This window comes from Candoia aspera, chromosome 2 (genome assembly GCF_035149785.1).
Source record: "Candoia aspera isolate rCanAsp1 chromosome 2, rCanAsp1.hap2, whole genome shotgun sequence".
Taxonomy (NCBI): Eukaryota; Metazoa; Chordata; class Lepidosauria; order Squamata; family Boidae; genus Candoia; species Candoia aspera.
Window position 1 is genome coordinate 182,620,637 of NC_086154.1, and position 21,680 is coordinate 182,642,316.

Genomic DNA, 21,680 nt, shown 5'->3' on the forward strand with positions numbered 1-21,680 from the left:
TCAAATATTCACCAGAAAGGGAAACTGAACTGGGATTCCTGGTTTGTCATTCCTAATAAGCCTGAGAGTGATCTTATCACTCTGAGAGTGATAAACCAGGACTTGAATTTGTTTTATAATCCCCAGCCATGTCCCCTTCTGCTGAAATGCAATGAGAATAAATGACAGCAGGATACACAAAGGCTAGCCTTCTGTTCTTGAGAATAACTGTGTTTAGCCTTGTTGTTTATTCATTTAGTCGCTTCCGACTCTTCGTGACTTCATGGACCAGCCCACGCCAGAGCTTCCTGTCGGTCGTCAACACCCCCAGCTCCCCCAGGGACAAGTCTGTCACCTCTAGAATATCATCTATCCACCTTGCCCTTGGTCGGCCCCTCTTCCTTTTGCCCTCCACTCTCCCTAGCATCATCATCTTCTCCAGGGTGTCCTGTCTTCTCATTATGTGGCCAAAGTATTTCAGTTTGGCCTTTAATATCATTCCTCAGGTGAGCAGTCTGGCTTTATTTCCTGGAGGATGGACTGGTTTGATCTTCTTGCAGTCCAAGGCACTCTCAGAATTTTCCTCCAGCACCACAGTTCAAAAGGATCAATCTTCCTTCTCTCAGCCTTCCTTATGGTCAGCTCTCGCAGCCATATGTTACTACGGGGAACACCATTGCTTTAACTATGCGGACCTTTGTTGTCAGTGTGATGTCTCTGCTCTTAACTATTTTATCGAGATTTGTCATTGCTCTTCTCCCAAGGATTAAGCATCTTCTGATTTCCTGACTGCAGTCAGCATCTGCAGTAATCTTCGCACCTAGAAATACAAAGTCTTTCACTGCTTCTACTTTTTCTCCCTCTATTTGCCAGTTATCAATCAAGCTGGTTGCCATAATCTTGGTTTTTTTGAGGTTTAGCTGCAAGCCAGCTTTTGCACTTTCTTCTTTCACCTTCATCATAAGGCTCCTCAGTTCCTCTTCGCTTTCAGCCATCAAAGTGGTATCATCTGCATATCTGAGATTGTTAATGTTTCTTCCAGCGATTTTAACTCCAGCCTTGGATTCCTCAAGCCCAGCATGTCACATGATGTGTTCTGCATACAAGTTGAATAGGTAGGGTGAGAGGATACAGCCCTGCCATACTCCTTTCCCAATCTTAAACCAGTCCATTGTTCCGTGGTCTGTTCTTACTGTTGCTACTTGGTCGTTATACAGATTCCTCAGGAGGCAGACAAGATGACTTGGTATCCCCATACCACTAAGAACTTGCCACAATTTGTTATGGTCCACACAGTCAAAGGCTTTAGAATAGTCAATAAAACAGAAATAGATGTTTTTCTGAAACTCCCTGGCTTTTTCCATTATCCAGCGGATATTGGCAATTTGGTCCCTAGTTCCTCTGCCTTTTCTAAACCCAGCTTGTACATCTGGCAATTCTCGCTCCATGAATTGCTGAAGTCTACCTTGCAGGACCTTGAGCATTACCTTACTGGCATGTGAAATGAGTGCCACTGTTCGATAGTTTGAACATTCTTTAGTGTTTCCCTTTTTTGGTATGGGGATATAAGTTGATATTTTCCAGTCTGATGGCCATTCTTGTGTTTTCCAAATTTGCTGGCATATAGCATACATTACCTTGACCGCCTCATCTTGCAAGATTTTGAACAGTTCAGCTGGGATGCCGTCGTCTCCTGCTGCCTTGTTATTAGCAATACTTCTTAAGGCCCATTCAACCTCACTCTTCAGGATGTCTGGCTCTAGCTCACTGACCACACCGTCAAAGCTATCCCTGATATTGTTATCCTTCCTATACAGGTCTTCTGTATATTCTTGCCACCTTTTCTTGATCTCTTCTTCTTCTGTTAGGTCCTTGCCATCTTTGTTTTTGATCATACCCATTTTTGCCTGGAATTTACCTCCGATGTTTCTAATTTTCTGGAAGAGGTCTCTTGTCCTTCCTATTCTATTCTCTTCTTCCACTTCCATGCATTGCTTGTTTAAAAATAATTCCTTATCTGTTCTGGCTAACCTCTGAAATTTTGCATTTAATTGGGCATATCTCCCCCTATCACTGCTGCCTTTTGCTTTCCTTCTTTCCTGGGCTACTTCTAGTGTCTCAGCAGACAGCCATTTTGCCTTCTTGGTTTTCTCTTTCTTTGGGATGTATTTTGTTGCCGCCTCCTGAACAGTGTTGCGGACTTCTGTCCATAGTTCTTCCTGGACCTTACCTACTAAGTCCAGTCCCTTAAATCGATTCTTCACCTCCACTGCATATTCCTTAGGAATATTAGTGAGCTCAAATCTAGCTGATCTGTGCGTCTTCCCTAATCTCTTTAGTCTGATCCTAAATTGTGCAAGAAGAAGTTCATGATCGGAACTCCAGTCAGCTCCAGGTCTTGTTTTTACTGACTGTATAGATGTCCGCCACCTTTGGCTGCAAAGGAAATCAATCTGATTTCGGTGTTGTCCATCTGGGGAAGTCCATGTATAAAGCCGTCTCTTAGGTTGTTGGAAGAGAGTGTTTGTTATGCAGAGTGAGTTGTCTTGGCAAAATTCTATCAGCCTATGTCCTGCTTTGTTTTGTTCTCCCAGGCCATGCTTACCTGTAATTCCAGGTGTCATTTGACTGCCCACCTTAGCATTCCAGTCTCCCGTGATGAAAATAACATCTCTTTTAGGCGTGTTGTCCAGTAGGTGCTGCAGATCCTCATAGAACCGCTCTTCAGCTTCTTCAGCATCTGTGGTTGGGGCGTATATTTGGATCACTGTGATGTTAGGTGGCTTGCCCTGAATTCAAATTGAGATCATTCTATCATTTTTTGGATTGTATCCAAGCACTTTACTATTAATTATGAAGGCTACTCCATTTCTTCTGTGGTCCTCTTGTCCACAGTAGTAGATCTGGTGGTCATTTGATGTGAAGTGGCCCATTCCAGTCCATTTCAGTTCACTGACGCCCAAAATGTCTATCTTTAATCTTGACATCTCACCAATAACCACATCCAATTTGCCCTGGCTCATAGATCTGACATTCCAGGTTCCAATGGTGTGTTGATCCTTAGAACATCGGATTCGCCGTTCACCACCAGCACCGTCGGCCGCTAGCCATCCTTTCGGCTTTGAGCTAGCTGCGTCATCATGTCTGGGGCTAGTTGAGCTCATCCTCTGTTCCTCCCCAGTAGCATTTTGACCATCTTCCGACCTGGGGGTCTCATCTTCCGATGGTATACCGACATATCTCTGGTTGTACTGATCCATTTAGTTTTCACGGCAAGAATACTGGGGTGGGTTGCCATTACCTTCCCCAGGGATCGCATTTAGTCTGACCTCTCTGTCATGACCTTCCCGTCTTGGGTGGCCCTTCACGGTTTAGCTCATGGCATCATTGAGGTGCTCAAGCTCCAGCACCACGGCAATGTTAGATGGTAACAATCAGGTAACAATCCTTTGCTGAAGTGTGTTTAGCCTAGGACCCTATTATATTTTGTAGATTTAAAACTGGGGAATTAAAACTAGATAGAATTTCAATTAAATCTATGACATTTCTCACATAAATTCTGAAGTATGCTAAAGAGTCAAACATCTATGAACATACAGCCTCCAAAATATAGTACAAACGGATATGCAGCAAAATTCCAGAAATTGCTACAGGAAAGGGGGAGAGGTTTATGAGACTATTTTGGTCCTAGACATATAGATATTTTAACTATACACACAGAATGCCTTGCATGTTTTAACAAAGAAAGACTTGACTGTTTTGGATGATTGGAGAGGACAACTCTATTTTTAGAATTACATTACCATAAACACAATATTTAATTCATAATCCAACATGCAAAAATCATATAAAGAGCTTTGAAACTATTTATTTATTTATTTATTTATTTATTTATTTATTTATTACATTTATTAACATTTACATTTTAAATGTACATGCTTAACAACCTAAAATATGGGTTAGGAGTAATATTTTGGTTACAGGATTATCCAGTACCCAGTTATCCAATCTAAAATTTCCATTTCCATTTAAATTGAAGACATTTAGGCTTGAGTATTCATGATCATTTGTAAAAATCCAGTTATCTTGTTTTGTCTCACACTGGGTTCTTCCTCATGGCTGCATTAATGTGCTTTCCACCAGTCCATGAGGTAGCACAAAAGTATGTCAGCAATGAGGCCACTCGCTAGGTTTAATGTGTTGTGCCCTCTTAGATTTAATGTGGCACAGCTTAAGGAAAGTGATTGCTGGATTCCCTTGGCATCACTGGTGGTTGGAAAAATGACCACCAATTCTTCTCCTCACAGGAAGAGGCAAGATTTGACAGATGACTAGACCCATAGAAGTAGCCATCTTCAAAACTAGGTCTTGAGACGCCTGATCCATGGAGGCAGCAGGGTGGGGATGTTTATTTATTTATTTATTAATCAAATTTATCACTGCCCATCTCCCAAAAGTGACTCAAAAAAAAAATCCCAAAAGGATGTTGCCCAGCAAAACAGAAAAGCACTGTTTGCTTTACTGGATAGTATTCACTTGAATCAAGAGGACATATGATGGGGACTGTATTTCCTGGTAAAGCAAGGGAGGCTCAGGGAATTGGTAGCTAAAGAGATACTCCTCCACCACTTTTCTTGTCACCTTCCCAGACCTCTGCCATGTCTGAGAAGAGGTAGCAGGAGAAGTAGGGAGAGATGGCTGTTCTCCCCTGCCAGGACTCTGGTCCTACATTATCAGCTCTGTTGGGTCAAAGACCTTGCCAATATTTTGGTGGTAGAGCCTGCTTTGACTCTCCTGCTGCCAAAAGCAGAGAAACAGTGTCCAGGGATCAGAGGAGAGGGAGCATGGCCACATCAGCCAAAAGAGGCCAGTGACAGCTGAGCAGGTACCAGCCTTCTGACAACATCAGTATCAATATTGCTGAGGAGGCCTCACAGCTTTTTCTTTTTTTTGGAAGCATGCCTTATTAGGGAAAACACTGCTTTGAAACTAGAACAGCTAAAGACAAGTAAAAGCCACCTCCACAAATGGACTGGGAATGAGATGGTTTTCATGAGGCATCTTCATGCCACTGTTACAAAGGCATGGTGGATAAGCCCATTCCAATGAGTTTTAAAACATTCCAATTCTATTTCAAACCCAATGTTAAGATGTTTCAAACTCTTATTTTAAAATACAGTCCCCTCAGTTAAGACTTTGGACTTCAGAGACTTTCAGTGTGGTGGTGGTGGTGGTGGTGGGATTAGTAACTCGCCATCCACTTCCAGGTTGCTAGTTTTCCCATTCAACTCTCCTGGCAATCATGCAATGCCTCTGCTCCTTTCCTCACCCTCACTCCTTGGAAGGGAAGGGTAAGAAAAAAGCACTTTCAACAGGCAGATCATTGAAAGTGCTCCTCGCCATTTCTGAGGGAAGAGATGAGAAAGGCAGTCATGGCTTCTCTCTGTGCACTGAGAAAAAAGTTCCACATTTTCACTGTTCACTGTGAGAATGCAGCCCGTCTACATTGCTAGGCGATTCTATGCCTCAATCAGCTGCATAATCTTGGGCATAGGAGAGCAGTGCCTTTGAACCTGCTCCCCTCATGTTCTCCCTCTTTGCACTGCCCACCTGCCTAACAGGTGTGAGAATACTGTGTAGGGTGCAAGAGTGAATGTGAGATAGAAGGAATGGCAGTGGGTTCCAGTGATTTTTAAGACCGGCTTTATGTGCTCTGGTTTGGGCCATTCAGGCTCTTCTTCACCAAAAAGCAGTTCAGAAGTTTTTACTTCTGTTTTAACTCAGGACAGCTTGCTGAAACATCTGACTCCCCCAAACATTAGTTCATTTTTACTGTGCTTAGCTGCAAGCAAAGACAACTTCAAAACACAGTAACTGAAGCTGAGTAGATGAAACCAATCATAGTTGCTGTTAACTACAGTTTACTCGCTTCAGATGCAACAATAAGCCAGTTAATCAAAAGGGAAGCAGTTTCCAAACCATCTCCTTGTGACCACATAGCTGAAGAGAAGGGAAGCTGGAAATACTCAGGGATATGTGTTTTATTTCACGTGGATGAAATCTCAAATTAGCCTGTAAGTCAAGCTACCAAATATTCTATTATGGGTAAATATAACTTTACTGTATTTATGTTTCTGTATGGCTGTGTCTGTAGATAATTAGATAGCCTTATGTTTTTAACAAATATGATATTTGGTTTAGAAACCATGCCAAATAATCAAAACATTGCTCTGTGTTCCTACAGTGCAAACACTCTAGCATTCCATTGGGGTGGGAAAACAACTTGAATGAAAACTTTCCTATTCAGGCTTGCTTTCTTCATCTGCCCTTGTTGTTTTGGAGGCCAGCTTATGTCAGCATCTGATGGTTATTTGTCATCCGTCTGACACCTCCTGCAGATTGAGGTGAACATACTTGACCTCTTTTTTCTCCAACAAAATACTAATGGGTTTGTAGCCCAAATAGTCCTCTTTGGAGCTTGTGACAATGGGAAAGGATACCCATAGCTGCCCCTCTGCTGGACTTTATATGGGACCCCCAGGGTTTATTATTTGTTTCCCATTATTAAAATCCTAGAGAAGATCTATGTGGTCACTAAGAGTCAACACTGATTTGATGGCACATAATCAATCAATCAATCATCCAGTTACTAAAATCCATTTGCAAACATGTATTTGCAATGGGACTTTGCACATCTTTGCTTATAATAGCACAAAGTACCTGTTCGTTGCATCTTCATCGTATATATCATCTTCATGTTATCCTTGAATTTTCCTTCACAAAAGTATGCTCCAATGCTTTCACCAGCCTTTTCCCTTTGCCATACCACTTTTTTTGCTATACCTCTTGTTTCATCCCCAGCCACTGCCAAGGGATTTCGATTCTGGCTCATTAAGGCATCATAATCTCGCCCAATTTTAATAGAGTCCAAGGAACACCATCTAGATGCAATACAAATTAGTGATGTCTCTGAATCGGCCACAGTGGGGAGTGAGTTGATCAATATCAAATCAAATGCTGTTTCTGCATTGCCTGCAACAAAAGAAGGAAGCATTTGAAGAATCCACTTAGTTTTACTTCTTTATGTTGGTCTTTTATCCTAATCTTTCAGTGGAACCATAAAAAGCAAAGCAGAATTGGACCTGGTCAGTGTTTAGATGAGGGAGTGCTTGGAAGTCCCAGGGCTGTTGGCCAGGCTGCAAAGTTGAAAATGGAGAGCCACTTCTACTTTGTTGCCAAAAAATCTACATGCACATGTCCATGCAGCTACCAGAAGTCAAGCTCAAGTCAAGGGAATGTTTAATGGAGGGGGAAAAGTCCTGAGTAAAAGTGTTCCTTGTGGCTCAGCTCACCACAGGATTCCAATCCGTTTTTCTTTTCTTAACTTTATTCAGCTCAGATTACACACAATGCTCCTGTTGCAGTGCCATGATTAATGGAAGTTTGGCCCACTGGGTGGTGATATGTTGAAGAGGGAGGACAATAAAGCTGGAGGAGTCACCAGTTGCTTTGCTTATCATAAGCTGCACGTGCCCAGTCATGGCAGCACCAAATGGCAATGAGTCTCGATACAATAAGGCAAGAGGGGCAGCAAATTTCAAGCCAATAGAGTTTTCTGCCAATTCATGCATAGGCAGATAGCATTTTAACTCAGCAGTAGAGAAAGGCTATAAGTGTTGTCAAATTAGCAAGGAGCTTCCTGAATTTTAATGAGCTTAGGTATAGAGAGCTTTGTGTTTTCTATTTTTCTTTTGATAAACCACATTTTATTCTTATAGCTCTTCCATTATCAGAGACGATTAAACAATAAGAGTACACTCCCATAAATAAGGCATTGCTTTCCTTCATCATATTTAACAAACAGAAATTGGAGTCATTAGGCAAATGGCACAGGCTGATTACATGCCATGGAGAAGCTGAAATAATTTAGGAAGCAACATCTATGCAGTCTTTTAAAATTGGAAAGTTTTGCTTCATGGTCTCAACAAGATTGGTGTTTACTACAGACATTCAGTTTTGGGCTCCTATCCAAGGGTGGAGGCAGGTTTCTATGTCAATATTTTTGCCTTAAAATCTGAGGGGAATTAATTACATTGAAACACACTTACAGTTGCCACTCCTATTGACTCAAATACAATCCCACTCTTGATAATCCCAACCAAGATAACTTACATTGTCGAATAAAGGAGGAACATTTCTGAGAAGAGCAAGCTAGATATTACCATAAACACTTTAGATAGAATGTCTGTTGAAAGAAAATCGCATCTAAATGCTTTGGCTTTCCATAATGATAGCTGTTTTTGTTGTTGTCTTTTTACACTAATGCTTTGGCATGTCAGTTTGTTTCTAGTACGTATTACTCATTAATGATGGATTGAATTCAGAGCAAAGCTCATTCACAGAAGTTTCCCACAAGCATTGGCTTCTGCTACTAAACTTCCAGGCTTCACTTCCACTCCTTTTACTTCTTGTCCTCCTGTAGAGTTACCTAGAAATGGTGCAGACTGACTTGCTGTGGGAATTTTTTTTAATTTTTTAATTTTATTAATTTCTATCCTGCCTTTATTATTTTTACAAATAACTCAAGGCAGCAAACATACCTAATACTCCTTCCTCCTCCTCTTTTCCCCACAACAGCAACCCTGTGAGGTGAGTTGGGCTGAGAGGGAGTGACTGGCCCAAGGACACCCAGATCTGATGGCCTTCTAATGCCTGGGATCATTCTGTGGCAACAAGATGAGAGAGAGATTTCCTTCACACAGACCTTGTTTTGCCTCCTGCCCCCCAATGCCTTCCCTTAGCTAAGTAATTTTGGCAGCGAAGGACAGCATGATAGGATTCAATACCTTATCAAACAAGACATGCATTCTCTGAATTATCTTTACAAAAGGGAGAGTGTTTCTAATAAAAAGTGGGACAAAGCATATTCCAGTTGCCTAAGTTTGTCCATCACTAAAGCTGCCAATCATGAGGAGCTTTACATCAGATCTGTAAATAGGTACTTCAGTGATGGGAAAGAATATTTTCCCAGCATCTAAACAAGGAAGTCCTACAAAATCTGGAATTTTCTACCTAGCAAATTGTTCAAAAATTGTTTACATCACAAACAGGTAGGTAGCAAAACAGTTCCTCAAAATCATTGCTGTGGAGTGCTCCTGACTGCATCTATTCACCAACCACCATGATTTATGTTCTACAGACCTGCATTACCGTACTCTTCTCATTACACTTGCTTCTCTTCCTTTCGTAGCAATCTGACATGACCCAGATAGCCAGTCCAGTAAAACAGAAATGGATGCCTGCGTGTTTTGCACTGCCTTTATTGATGATCCTCATCCTGCCTCAGTAACGAGGTTGGCAAGTGGTGCAGTCCTTACAAATTTAGGAAATTGGTGGTTGGTGGTTTCCCCCCTTTGTTTTCCCTCCCACCGAGGTCACTTGTTGGTGGAAGAAGCAACTATCAATCGTGTGTCTTAACATGTGGTGACATGGGGACAGGAGGTGGAGGTGGGTGCTGAGAGTGGCTGGTTTAGCCACTTTCAAGCAGACCGGCTAACAGACTGCAGGTACAGAAATGCTCTGTGCCTGTTACCTGTCAGTTGATGTCAGCCTTATGAGGTAGACAGACAGGAAACATGACCAGTTGAGCTAATTCTACTTTATTGTAAGGTTATATTAACAGAATCTTGCAAGTCTGAAAGTATGTCTCTTCCCCTGTCCCCTTTACAGCCCCAAAACTGAGCTGCTTGCCCCACCCTCAGTCCCTTCTGAGCTGCTTGCCCCACCCACATTCCTGCTGCAGGCTAAGCTGCCTTTTATCTGACTGTTCCCTTGGTTGTGTCTTGTTGCCCTGTCTCCCAAGGTAAGTCCCGCATACCATTACAGTTGGTCTATTTCTTCTGAAAGAACACTAAAGCCAGTAGGTCATAGACATGAGCTAGGGATATAGAGAGAAGTGGGACTGAGCAATTGGGAACAAGCAAGCTCCATCCTCGATGAGTACTGCAATGATGGTTGTGCAGGCAGCAGGTTAAGTGTTGGGGTAGGCAAAACAATGCACCTTCAAAGTAATGACAAGAGTCACAGATATGCCTGCACAAAACCCCTTGTCAGCAGAAGCAGAGAGAAACTGTATGGTAATGCAAAGTGGGGAGGTTCTGCTTGCAGCCATCTAAAGGCCAAGAGGAGATGGGCAGATCCCAGCCTCTGACCACATCACCAGCCTCATCAACAATGAAGTGTCTGAGATCATGTCCATGGCAAAAACTGTCAGGAAGACAGGGGGAAAAAAATATCCTACCTTGAAACTGGAACAGCTAAGACAACTTCAAACTCTCTCAGCTGGAGTTGTGAAGAAGGCAGGGACATGCCATATTAAAACAACGACTGGGGCATGTTCATTCTGTGATTAGATGGATGTGAAGATGAGCTCATTGTTTATCAGATACAGTTTTTCTTAGCTCAAGGAGTGTGCATCAGAACAACTACAATGGATTAGTTTGTCTTAATTCAATGGCTGTTAAAGATGAAGAAACAAAGCCAGAGCAGGATGCAAGACTTTTGCTGTCTGAGCTAAAGAACAGAATGGCATTTCCATCCATTCCAAGTGCAATGCCCAACAGAAGACTGGCAACGGAATCTTATTTCATCATTGAAGGTGGGACAATATCTTCTAGTTTTGTTCTTGGTCAAAAGAGATTTGCTGAAAGCAGTAATTCCAAATGGACTGAGAAATTTAGCTAGGATGTTGGCTTTTGGAAAATGCTGGATAGTTCTAGAGCTGCCACTTTTCCAAAATGTCTATATGCGGAAGTTAATATCTATAGATTGCTAGTTCCATAGAATTTTCCACCACACTTAAATGCTTAAGTGATGCCAAATAGGCTGCAGAACATGGATAATTTTGTTCTTCAGTACCTGACTGCTGCCCACCAGCCTAGGACTACCAGCACAAATCCAGATAACCAGTACACCACAGCAAAAAGTGTTTAACCTAAACCAGGATTTTTTTCCTATGGTATGTGCATCTCAGCAGCAACCATCCCTGCATAGCAACCATCCCTTGAAATTGGTGGATCTGTTGGCAGCTGTCCTTGACAATATACTGTAGCAAGAATCTGTGGTAGCTTTTCCCCCCCAATTAAATCCCAATTTTTATGTCAGGAAACAATCCATGAGGGAAGGAATTGCAAAGACACATGTCAGCAGGAAACAGAAGTTAGAATTCATTAGAAAATTTAACACCATTGGGCATTAGCTGAACAAAGATCAGGATCATCTGTAGAAGGATATGTCACACCAAGTACCAATCTGTATAAGGCCACTATAGGTAAATCCCTCCCTCCCTCCCTCCTTCCTTCTCTTCTTTTCCATTTCCCATCCCCTCCCTTCTAACAAGACTGATTCACTTCTTTCTCAGAACTACATTCCATGTATCTGATGAAGTAGACTGTGTTTCAGAAAAGTGTTAAGTGTATGAATTTTTAAAATGCGACAAGGTTTTTTGTTGGTTTTGCTTCTAGAGACTAGCACAGCTACCTCTCTGAAAACCCATTCCCTTTGATTTCTTGACAGGAGAAAGGGCACTTCCAAATGTATGTTTTACATCACTTCAGGATCAGCTTTGGACCCAACTTTTTTCATGGTGTTATTTGCTTTTGGGAGCTCATTTCTTTCTGACTTGCCCCAGTTAATTGGAAACAGCAGCAAAAGCTGGGTTTTAGCTCATTTTTCTTTTGAATGGTGCAGTTCCCAGGGAGGTTTTACTGTGGTTCTGCAGCCCTTATGAGCAGTCTGGCTTCCTAGTGGAATAATTCTTGCTTCACATTGTTCTATCTCCCAGTTCCCAGTTTCAAGTCAGCCATCACCCCATAGCTGCAGCGATTTCATCCCCCATAATAGAGATTCACCATCCTGCTCCTGGAGATTTCCCCTTCACACGTGCATTGTTTAGAGCAGAGATTCTCAACCTTTCATTTCTTAAATCCCACCCATCATTTTATCAAAGAAGCTCGGCCTGATCATATTAGAACAAACAAACCACTTAACCCAAGAAGGACATATAAGTTTACAAGCGTTTTGTTATTATATCTCTCATTTGGGGGTAAGTTTTAAAGGTTTAACTAAAGTACCAGGGACTAAGCCCGTGTCCCACCTAGTCTCCTTCTGAGTCCCACTACAATGCTACCTCCTACTACAGTTGTAGCTATTGGGAAAAGCACCCAGCTGCAAAACTGCTGGCATGCCATCATGCCATTTCCACAAGTTGTAGAGATTTTTATCACAAGAGTGGGTTACTGGCATGACAGCTGGGTAGGTTTTTGAGGGATTCCACTGGATTAATTTGCCTTTTTTCTTAATGCAGAAAAAGTAGAGGAAAAGTTGGTTTTTAAAAAAAATCTTAATGCTTTACATTGTTGTTGCTGTAGGTCTGCTGATAGCACAACGTCCTTTGCACTCTCCTACTGGTCAGCTGCAGGGACAAAGAGAAAGGCCGATTGGTTCACCTTGTTCTCATACACACTGGGCTTCCATGTGTAGACTGGCATGTACTGATGCTGGCAGAAAGCTACAGATAGCAAAGGCAATTCTACCTTGGCTTCCAACTGCTTTGTGAGAAATGGGGAGGTGAAAACAATGGTCTGGTGGAAAGCAAGCTATTAGTGATTTTCATTATTTTGATATCAGGACAAATGACAGCCCTCTCTTTGGAAGCCCGTGGATTTCTGTTGTCTTGCCAATGTCAGCCTTATAATGTAAGTATAGTAGTCACCACAGTAATGACATAATAATCATCATAGTTACTTTTAGTTGCCAATAGACTTCCAGGCCCTATTCAAGGCATGAATTTTATCTTATAAAGCCCTACATGACTTGGTACCTGTGCATTCACAGGACCGTCTCTCCTTTCCAGATTCAACTCATCCTGCAAGTTTTTCTCAAGAAGAGCTGCTGAGAGTCCCCTCCCAAGGTTTAGGAGGCCATACCTTGTTCACCTCTTGTATGACTGTAAAAACTATATAGTCCCAGCAAGCTTTCAGCAGGAATGATGAATCAGGGCTGCCTTATTATTTTGATCATTTGGGTTATTTTTGTTATGTGTTTTTATTGGTTTTATTGTTGTTGAAGTGTAAACCCCCTTAGTCTTTGAAAGCAGGGTGGATATAAATGTTTATAAATGATTAATAAATTCATGGCACTATATAGATTCAAAGCTACTATAGTACTGCTGGCTGGAGAACAGGATTACATTTGCTTTCCTCTGCTTACTGACCATTACATTTTTTTTGTATAATTTTATTAAAGATTTTTTTAAAAGAAGATAAAAACTAATACACACTAATATAACATGGGAAAAAAAGAAGAAGAAAGAAATCAAAGAGAAAGCTAAAAGTGCAAGAAAGGGGAAAGAAGTAAAAGAAAAATAGAAAAGAAAGAAAAAAGATACAAAGAAGTAGCTTCCAATCTTCTTTACAGCAGTTATAAGTACAATTATAAATTTACCTCTTAATCTATGGTTACAACACAGCTCTCTTCTTTCCATAATCTATCCTGTCTGATCATCAAAACCATAAATCACAAGTTCATTTTTTTCTGTTTCACACAAAAAATCTATAAGGGGCTTTCAGTCAGCAATAAATGTAGATACTGTCTTTTCTCTGATCAAAGAAGTCAATTTAGCCATCTCAGCAAATTCCATCATCTTCACCAACCATTCCTCCATTGTGGGTAGTGCCAAATCTTTCCATCTTTGTGCATACAAGAATCTCGCTGCAGTTATCATGTATGAAAACAGTGTTCCATGACATTTTTCCAACTGTTTGTCCATCAATCCCAAATGAAAAACCTCTGGTTTCAATTGTATATTAATCTTTAAAATCCTCTGAATCAGTGTATGTATTTGAATCCAGAATAGTCTAGCTATTTTACACATCCACCAAACATGATAAAATGTCCTGTCTTGTTCACATTTCAACATAAATCTGAAGTGCCTTTATACATTCTAGACAATTTCTTTGGTGACATATACCAACGGCACATCATTTTATAAAAATTCTCTTTAAGATTATCACATAATGTAAATTTCAAGCTTTCTGACCATTACAGTGACCGACACGTTTATCCTGGATTTAATAGCACTTTCTAGTATTGTACATAATGATGGAAAGGACAAAATATTTCTTTCTGTGTCCCCTAGTCCAGTCTTCTGGGTGGTGGGGTGGTTGGCAGCTAACACAGGCCCGTAGGTCACACGAGGAAAAAGGAGGCGAGAAACATTTAATGCTTTTGGCAGTAAAACCCAGAGCCCTGTTCCCCACCTTGGGTGGAGTAATTTTTGCCCTCCTAAGCAGCAACACCCACAACAAACCTCACCCCCTTCCTTCCCCCTCCCACCCCACTTGGGGCAAGGCTAAGCCAGTTTTAAAAGTCTGCCAGTGGGCAATGGCTCTTAATACCTTCTCTGTTCGGGGAATGTCAATACTGCTTTCCTGAACTCCGCCTGTTGTATCTAGAGGAGGGCGTGTTCGTATTGTCTTCCCCGCTTGCCCCAGGAAACATGATATCACACTTGAACAAAAGCGGGAAAGCTGACAGATCTATTGAGATGGGTGTGACCTCAATACACACCTAAAGCAGGCAAAGCTGGCAGCTCAGCAGCTCTTGAGTGTGTGGGGATAAATATGCGTCTCCTGACTGGCCAGGAGGATCTTAGTCCTGCAGAATTAGTATCCAGGACAGAGGCTATCATAAGAAATAAGACAAGTTGACAGTGGACCTGGAAGGACAGGGCTTTTTTCCTTTAATAAAGTGGTATAAGATGGATGTTCAATACAGAAAAGTAATTTCTACATGTATTTATCCTTTGAAAGAGATCAGAATGGTATGATGGTATGTATGTTTCCCCCCTCTCCCCTCTTCCAGTTTTGGAAAATAAAGTAAGTTGAGGGAAAGAATAATTCGCTCAAAGTCACAGAACATTCACAGGATTTAAACCCGTCTCTCTCTCTCCCCCTAAAATCCAGTACTGTGTTCTGTATTCAAACTCTCTCTCCAAAACTGTATTCCCTTTCTTCTGTACTTGTCTCTATTTATAAATATAATGGAACATGCAGTAAAGATTGAATGCTATTTTCTGGTTATTGATGGCAAGCCTTCCATAAAACAGCCACAGATGATTTTATGATTAAAACTAACAAAGCAATCTATGATCTCCATTTCTTTTTCTCAGCTGTAGATTAACAACTGACCAGCAATTGTTTTAGCTTATAGAAAGGACAAAGCTCTTTAGATACGGGCTTTCTCTTCCCCTCTGCTAAACCATCTGCCACAATTTAAAAATGGTCAAGAAAATGATGCATGCTTAAGCCCACAGATATTCATGGAATTAAATTAGCTAATTTTGTCTTGTACAGATGAGGACACATAAACTTAAACAATCATAACATTGGAACATAATGTTGGATAAAGATAATTAATATTTGCTGTCCCAACAACTGACACTCATTGTGGGTAATCAACAGAATCATGTTTTAATTTTACCAGGTAGAGACTGTTTAGTACTTTATTTATTTGATTTATGTCCCACCTTTCTTCAGGGGCTCCTGAAAGGTAAAATATTTCCAGAGTGAACCCTAGACTTATTTATAGACCATAATAACTTAGAACACTTTTTACTCTCCATTTCTAAGGATTTTTGAACCAAAACGTAAAAGAAACATAGGCGCTTTTTAAAAACATGCTGACCAAGATAAATAGTACAGAAATGTTAGAGGCAAGACTCTGTGATACTCTGGACAAACTGCTTTCTGCTTTATCTCCACTTCACAAACACCTTGAAAAATAGGTCCTTATTATCCTAATACTATAAATGGAGGTCTGAGGAGGAAATGGTCAAGCCAATCTGCTTTGTCCAAAGACCTGAAGAGTTTAAATCCGTGTCACCTGGATGGTAGATGTTTAAGATTTATTTTTCTAACTATTTGCTTCTTAATTCAATCCCTACCAAAGTTTTTTTGCAACATTACATTTTTAGGAAAATAAAAGCAGGCTGATCAGAGATAAGCTACTGAATGAACTATACTTGGGATATAGGCACTAATTAAAGGCAGAAGAAAAAGAAAAACAACACTTCTTAAAACACGTGAATATCACCATTACTTTTGGCTAAAATAGAAAATGACTCTAATTTGAGTTTAGTATGTTAACATTAGTTCTAATTCTAATAAATATTATATGGCTGCTGGTAAACATATAAACAAAGGAAGCTAATGTTATCATTAAGCATTATCATGGAAGTACTCCCACTAATGCATATAGGACAAGACTTGGTTTCCACGGTACTAAAGTACAGATTTCATAATCAAAAGAGATGCAGCATCAGACCACTAATAACACAACTATTTAAGAAGTGCCCAGGAACAAAATGGGGACATTCCACATATTTGTCAGACAATTATCTGGAAGAACAAACCTTATTGAAAGAAAATCTAAACATCCGACATGTACATTTGACTCCAACAATCTCCTTCTAAGTTACTTACGAACATCTCAATTATCAAAGACAGCATGGCTGACAAAGAATGTGCTTTATCATAAATATCAAGCTAAGTGAATAGAGAATTAGAGAATGAGTATAGTGCAAAGATTTTGAGATCTTCACTATGAAGTCACGAAGAACTGAAAGGATCCTCCTACCTGAAAGCATAAGGCTGAATCCACAGAAAACAAGAAGTGCTGCAAATGTCCACGCTTTTCCAAGTATATCCATCCAGTTTATGCTTTAGTTCATGAAATACCAGAGGTCCTTTCACTGGGATAAGCCTTAGCCTTTGCACTTTATTTGCATCGCACAGCAACACTTGCTTACCAGGGAGCAACAGAGTCACTGAAATACTGGGGTGGACTAGAGCAAGCTCTTAGCTGTCTCAGCAATGGGAGTTTTAAGTTCCTTTTTCCTGTTTCCTCTTGTAGATTAGGATGGGAAAAGCAGGATCTTAAAGGCATTCTTCATCAGCAGGATTTGTGAGATAGTCTGAGCTCCGTCTAATACATCTAAAAACTTTGCTGCTTCTATAGGGAGGGAGGGGGACCGGGTTGTAAGCTCTCCCTCCCCAGGTCATGGCCAGTGCTGTCAGAAACAATAGAACATCCTCCAGGAGGGAGAATTATGAAAATAACAAACCCCTCCACCTAGACATGGTATGTGAAAATGTGCTACTCCACCTCCTCTTCCATCTCCCCATCTGCTAATTACTCCCAGAGTTCCTGTTTGGACTACAAGTTTTTGAATTCTTGATTTACCTGTAAGTATGTAGCTAATCCTTGAACTTTCAGGACTGCTCATTCTACACTATCCTTCCCCAGGGGTTGGAATCACCCTGCATCCTCATCCCTGGCCAAGTTCTGTAGATAATTTGTGTGGGTGGGTGGGGAATTCTGGGAGTTGAAGTCCACACATCTTAAAGTTGCTGAAGTTGAGAAACACTGCTATAGAGGGTGAGAATCTATGGTTCCCAGCAGCTCCATCCAGCTCCTTGCATCCCTATGGTTAGGGATGCAGGGAGTTATAGTTCAGAAACACTTGAGAGCCAGAGGTTTTCCACCATTGTCCTATATAAAGGAATTAGAAGAAGAGATCCACACATCTTGCTAAGCCTTGGTTTTTTAAGTACAACACAACTGTTGGGTTTACAACATCACACTAAGTCAAATCCAAACACTTTGCATTATGGCATAGTACAGGGTGGAAGCCCAGACCAGAGTTCATATACTGCACTGAACTATGTTTTAACCACAGTTTGTTTAACAAACCATTGTGGTTCCATTCATCTATAATGCTAAATTACAAATCACCATGTGCCATGCTGAGCCAAAGCCAACTAAAACACATTATAGCTAAGCAGAATATGAAGTCAGTACCACATTAGAGGTCTTTAGATGATAGGAGCCCAGGGCTTTTTCAAGGATAAGAGGAATAAAGAAATGAAATTGCAATCTCCTATATAATTTACTTGGATGTACATTTCACTGAAGCCAATGGGACTTCAGAGTAGATATGCATATAATTCTGCTCAAATGTGCATCTCAAAAGTTGTAATCAGAAAGCAATTCATATGAGAAAGCCTTGCAGCAAAATGTATGTGAAAAATGCATGGGGGTTGGTTTATTCATTGTGGAATTTATTGCACTATTTGGTTTGTTTATTCATACCAACATAAATATCCTGACTTTCTAAACAAAGGCCATCTTGAAGAAATTTACAACATGTTAAAATAAAAGGAACACATAAAGCAAATGAAAATATTACTAAACTGACAAAATTACAATTAATTAGGAAGTGCAGTTGAAGTTTACCATAGAAGATCAATCAAAGGCTGTAATCAAACAAAAAAACCTGCTGAAATGATTTGGTTTTTAAAAGACATTTAAAACAAAGCTGGATTCCATGGCTGATGCTCTTTGAACTTTGGAGGCCCTCCAAACTTTCCCCTAACTGTGGCTCCAACTAATCATCCTTTATGGACATTCTCTCTAGAAGAGTATAGAGATAATCTTGAAGAAGGAATGCAAGATTGGTTACAGAAATATTCAGCTTAGCCCTAAAAGAGAGTAGGGGATGAGAAAGAAACTCAAGATTCCCAACCTTGATTCTCTTTGAGATAAGAGGAGGGAGGGGAAAACTCTGTCAAGCTCTCAGGATTCTGTTATTATACCTTGCAACAATAAAAATGAGCTCTGGTAGTCCTTGTGGAGTCTGCTTCCTGACTTGGCTTACCTTGAAGGGCTGATATCTCCATCCTATAACTGAGGCAGCCTAACCCCAACTTTTGCCCTTACTTAAATTGTCCCACATTAACACTGGGAGGATACCACTTGGAGGCCTTGTTACTGAAGCAGATTAGAGCTCAGCTGTTGATAGTGCCAGTACTTTTGGCATTCATGGACCAGAGGAAAGCAAATTTAAATTACTATCTGGGTGAGTCCTCTGCCAATGATGGGAATGGGTTACAAATCAAAAGAAGTGAGGTGATTATCAAATAATGGATGCTAGAGAGTAGTAGGGGCGAATTCCCAGTCCAATGGTTCCTCCCAAATCCCACAACTGTTACGTTGTGTTAAATGAGAGAACTGTGTGCCATTGGGTCTGTCTTAAACCTGCAAGAATAGGGCTATCATATCCGCTGCAAAAATTTAGAATCTGTAGTCCACCACATACTGTTCAATTACTACTCCTAGCACTCTCAGCATTGCCCATGCTGGCTGGGCTGATGGGAGTCATAGCTCTACAAAGTATCAGCATTTTTTACACAGGAATCTTTCCCACTTCTATCTGCATGCAGCTATGGGTCTTCTGTAGCTGGAAATTTACTTATTCAAGAAGGGGTGCAACCCTATGCAAAACAGTCTGGAAGATCCCTTCTTCCAAAGCAGTTGGAATCTAGTAAAATATATTTATTTACTGTCTTTATTTCTATGCTGATGATTCCTGAAGGCACTGAGTGGCTAGTAAAGGTAAAGGTTTCCCTTGACATTAAGTCCAGTCGTGTCCGACTCTAGGGGGCAGTGCTCATCTCCGTTTCAAAGCCGAAGAGCCGGCATTTGTCTGTAGACACTTCCGTGGTCATGTGGCCGGCATAACTGAACAGAATGCCGTTACCTTCCCGCCAAAGCGGTACCTATTAATCTACTCACATTTGCATGTTTTCGAACTGCTAGGTTGGCAGGAGCTGGGACTAGCCACAGGAGCTCACCCTGTCACGTGGATTTGAACTGCTGACCTTCCAATCGGCAAGCTCAGCAGCTCAGCGGTTTAACCCGCAGTGCCACCGTGTCCCTACTGAGTGGCTAACAGTCCTAAAAATCACAAAATAAAATTCTAAGAAACCTCTCAAAAACAATAAATCCACCCATAAAATAAACAGAATAATCAGCAATGTCAAAATTATACAAAAAATAAAATACACAAAATCATGAGTCCAGTAGATCTAAACCTTCTGTTAAACCATGCCCTCTACTTGCAAGTCTTGGGTCCCTCCTGAAACCCAAGAGGGAAGGAAGGAACTGGATCTCTTACAGAGGGAATTCTAGACTATGGAGGTAAGGATTGGAAATGCCCACTTCCAAGGCCCCATCAGATGAGATTCCCATATGGATGGGACCTGGAGGGAATTCATTCATTCATTCATTCATTCATTCATTCATTCATTCATTCAATTATAAAATGCTCTAGTAAATCAGGTCAGACAGGCAGATGAATACAGGAAATGGTAGTTCTCTAGATAACCTGGTCCAGAGCCTTAAAAGTGATAACCAGCCCTTTAAATTGCACCTGGAAGCCCACTGGCAACCAATGCAATTCCTGAAACATCAGGATAAATCCATTGCCTGGGTTGCCATATTCTGTACCAGCTGTAACCTCCAGATGCTTTCCAAGGGAAGCCCCTTGTACAGCACATTACACTAGTCATGACTTTGAACAGGATCCCCCAACCTGGGAATGGCCAAAATTGGTGCACAAGATGTAACTGTGCGTAAGCCTTCCCGGCCACAGCTACCATCTGCTCATTAAACAGGAACTGTGAGTCCACAAAGAACCCCAAGTTATGAACCATCTCTGTGTGGAGGAGTACAACTCTGTCCAGAGTCAAAGGTGACACTATCCTGGAATCCCCAACCCAAGCTCTGCCATCTGGAGAGATTCATTCTGAGTCTGTTCTTCCCTGGCTAGACCCTAACAACTTCCAGGCCCTGGGCCAGTGCTTCTGCTGCATTGCCTGTTTGGCCTGGGGCTGAGATGGATAAGAAGGTACCATCAGTGTGACCCTGTGCCAGTGAATGAACTGCTAGCAGTTTCATATAGATGTTTAAGAGAAATGGAGAAAATAGAGAGTCTTGAACCACTCCACAGAACAGAAGTCTCTCTTCTTGCCCCAGCACTGATGGAAATCCCCCTCTTAGGAAGAAGGAGAGCAACTGGAGAATACTGCCTCCACCACCTCATGGAATCCACCACATAAACTGAATGAATGAGTGAATGAATGATTGATTGATTGATGGTACTGAAAGCCTCTGAGACATAAGGAAGTCCAGTAAAGTTGCATTCCATTGATCCTCCTCTCTCCCAAGGTCATCCACAAATGTGACCAGTGCAGAAAGTGAAGATTGGAGACAGATCTAAAATTATCCAGAATAGTGAGATTGAGTGAGGACTTCTTGAGCAGCGGACTCAAAGCTTTCAGAGCCGGTGGTGTGCCTGCTGCTTAATTACTTACTGTTTTCAGAAGGGAAAGTATTATGCTACCCTTTGCTTATTGCGTAGCGGCCATATTAAATTGCTCCAGAGGCTAGAACTAGCCTCCTGCCATAAGATAAAATTGCCAACATCTCTGTGGCTCCCACGATGGTTTTCAGATGGCAGAACGTTCTTTAAAAAAAACAAAAAACAGGGACTGGGATTTGGATTTCCAGCATGTCCATAGACAGCTCTCTTAGCATCAGGGGACCTATTTCCCTCATTAATATTTTAAAAAAAAAATTAAATGTTTAAAATGGGAAGTTGAACTGCTGTAAAGCAATGCATCAATCTCCAGTAGCATCTCTATTTCCAAGCTTATCTCTGGGCCTCATTCCGATAAGCTTTCTTAAAAAATAAAAATAATAGAGAGCTTTAGTCAGGTGCCATCTTTGGTTGATGCCCACCT

The 21,680-nt window shown here is 41.1% G+C and overlaps 1 protein-coding gene across 1 annotated transcript in view; it reads right to left on the bottom strand.

Annotated features, from left to right (window-relative positions):
- The window catches only part of TEK (TEK receptor tyrosine kinase), a 59,492-nt gene extending 42,469 nt beyond the window's left edge, over positions 1–17,023 (bottom strand). Inside the window, exons 1-2 of the mRNA XM_063294998.1 lie at positions 16,675–17,023; positions 6,700–7,011 (exon numbers count right to left, since the gene is read on the bottom strand). Of these exons, the coding sequence (XP_063151068.1) occupies positions 6,700–7,011; positions 16,675–16,747 (385 nt within the window). The 5' untranslated portion in view covers positions 16,748–17,023. The remainder of the gene's footprint in view (positions 1–6,699; positions 7,012–16,674) is intronic.
- Positions 17,024–21,680: the final 4,657 nt, after the last annotated feature.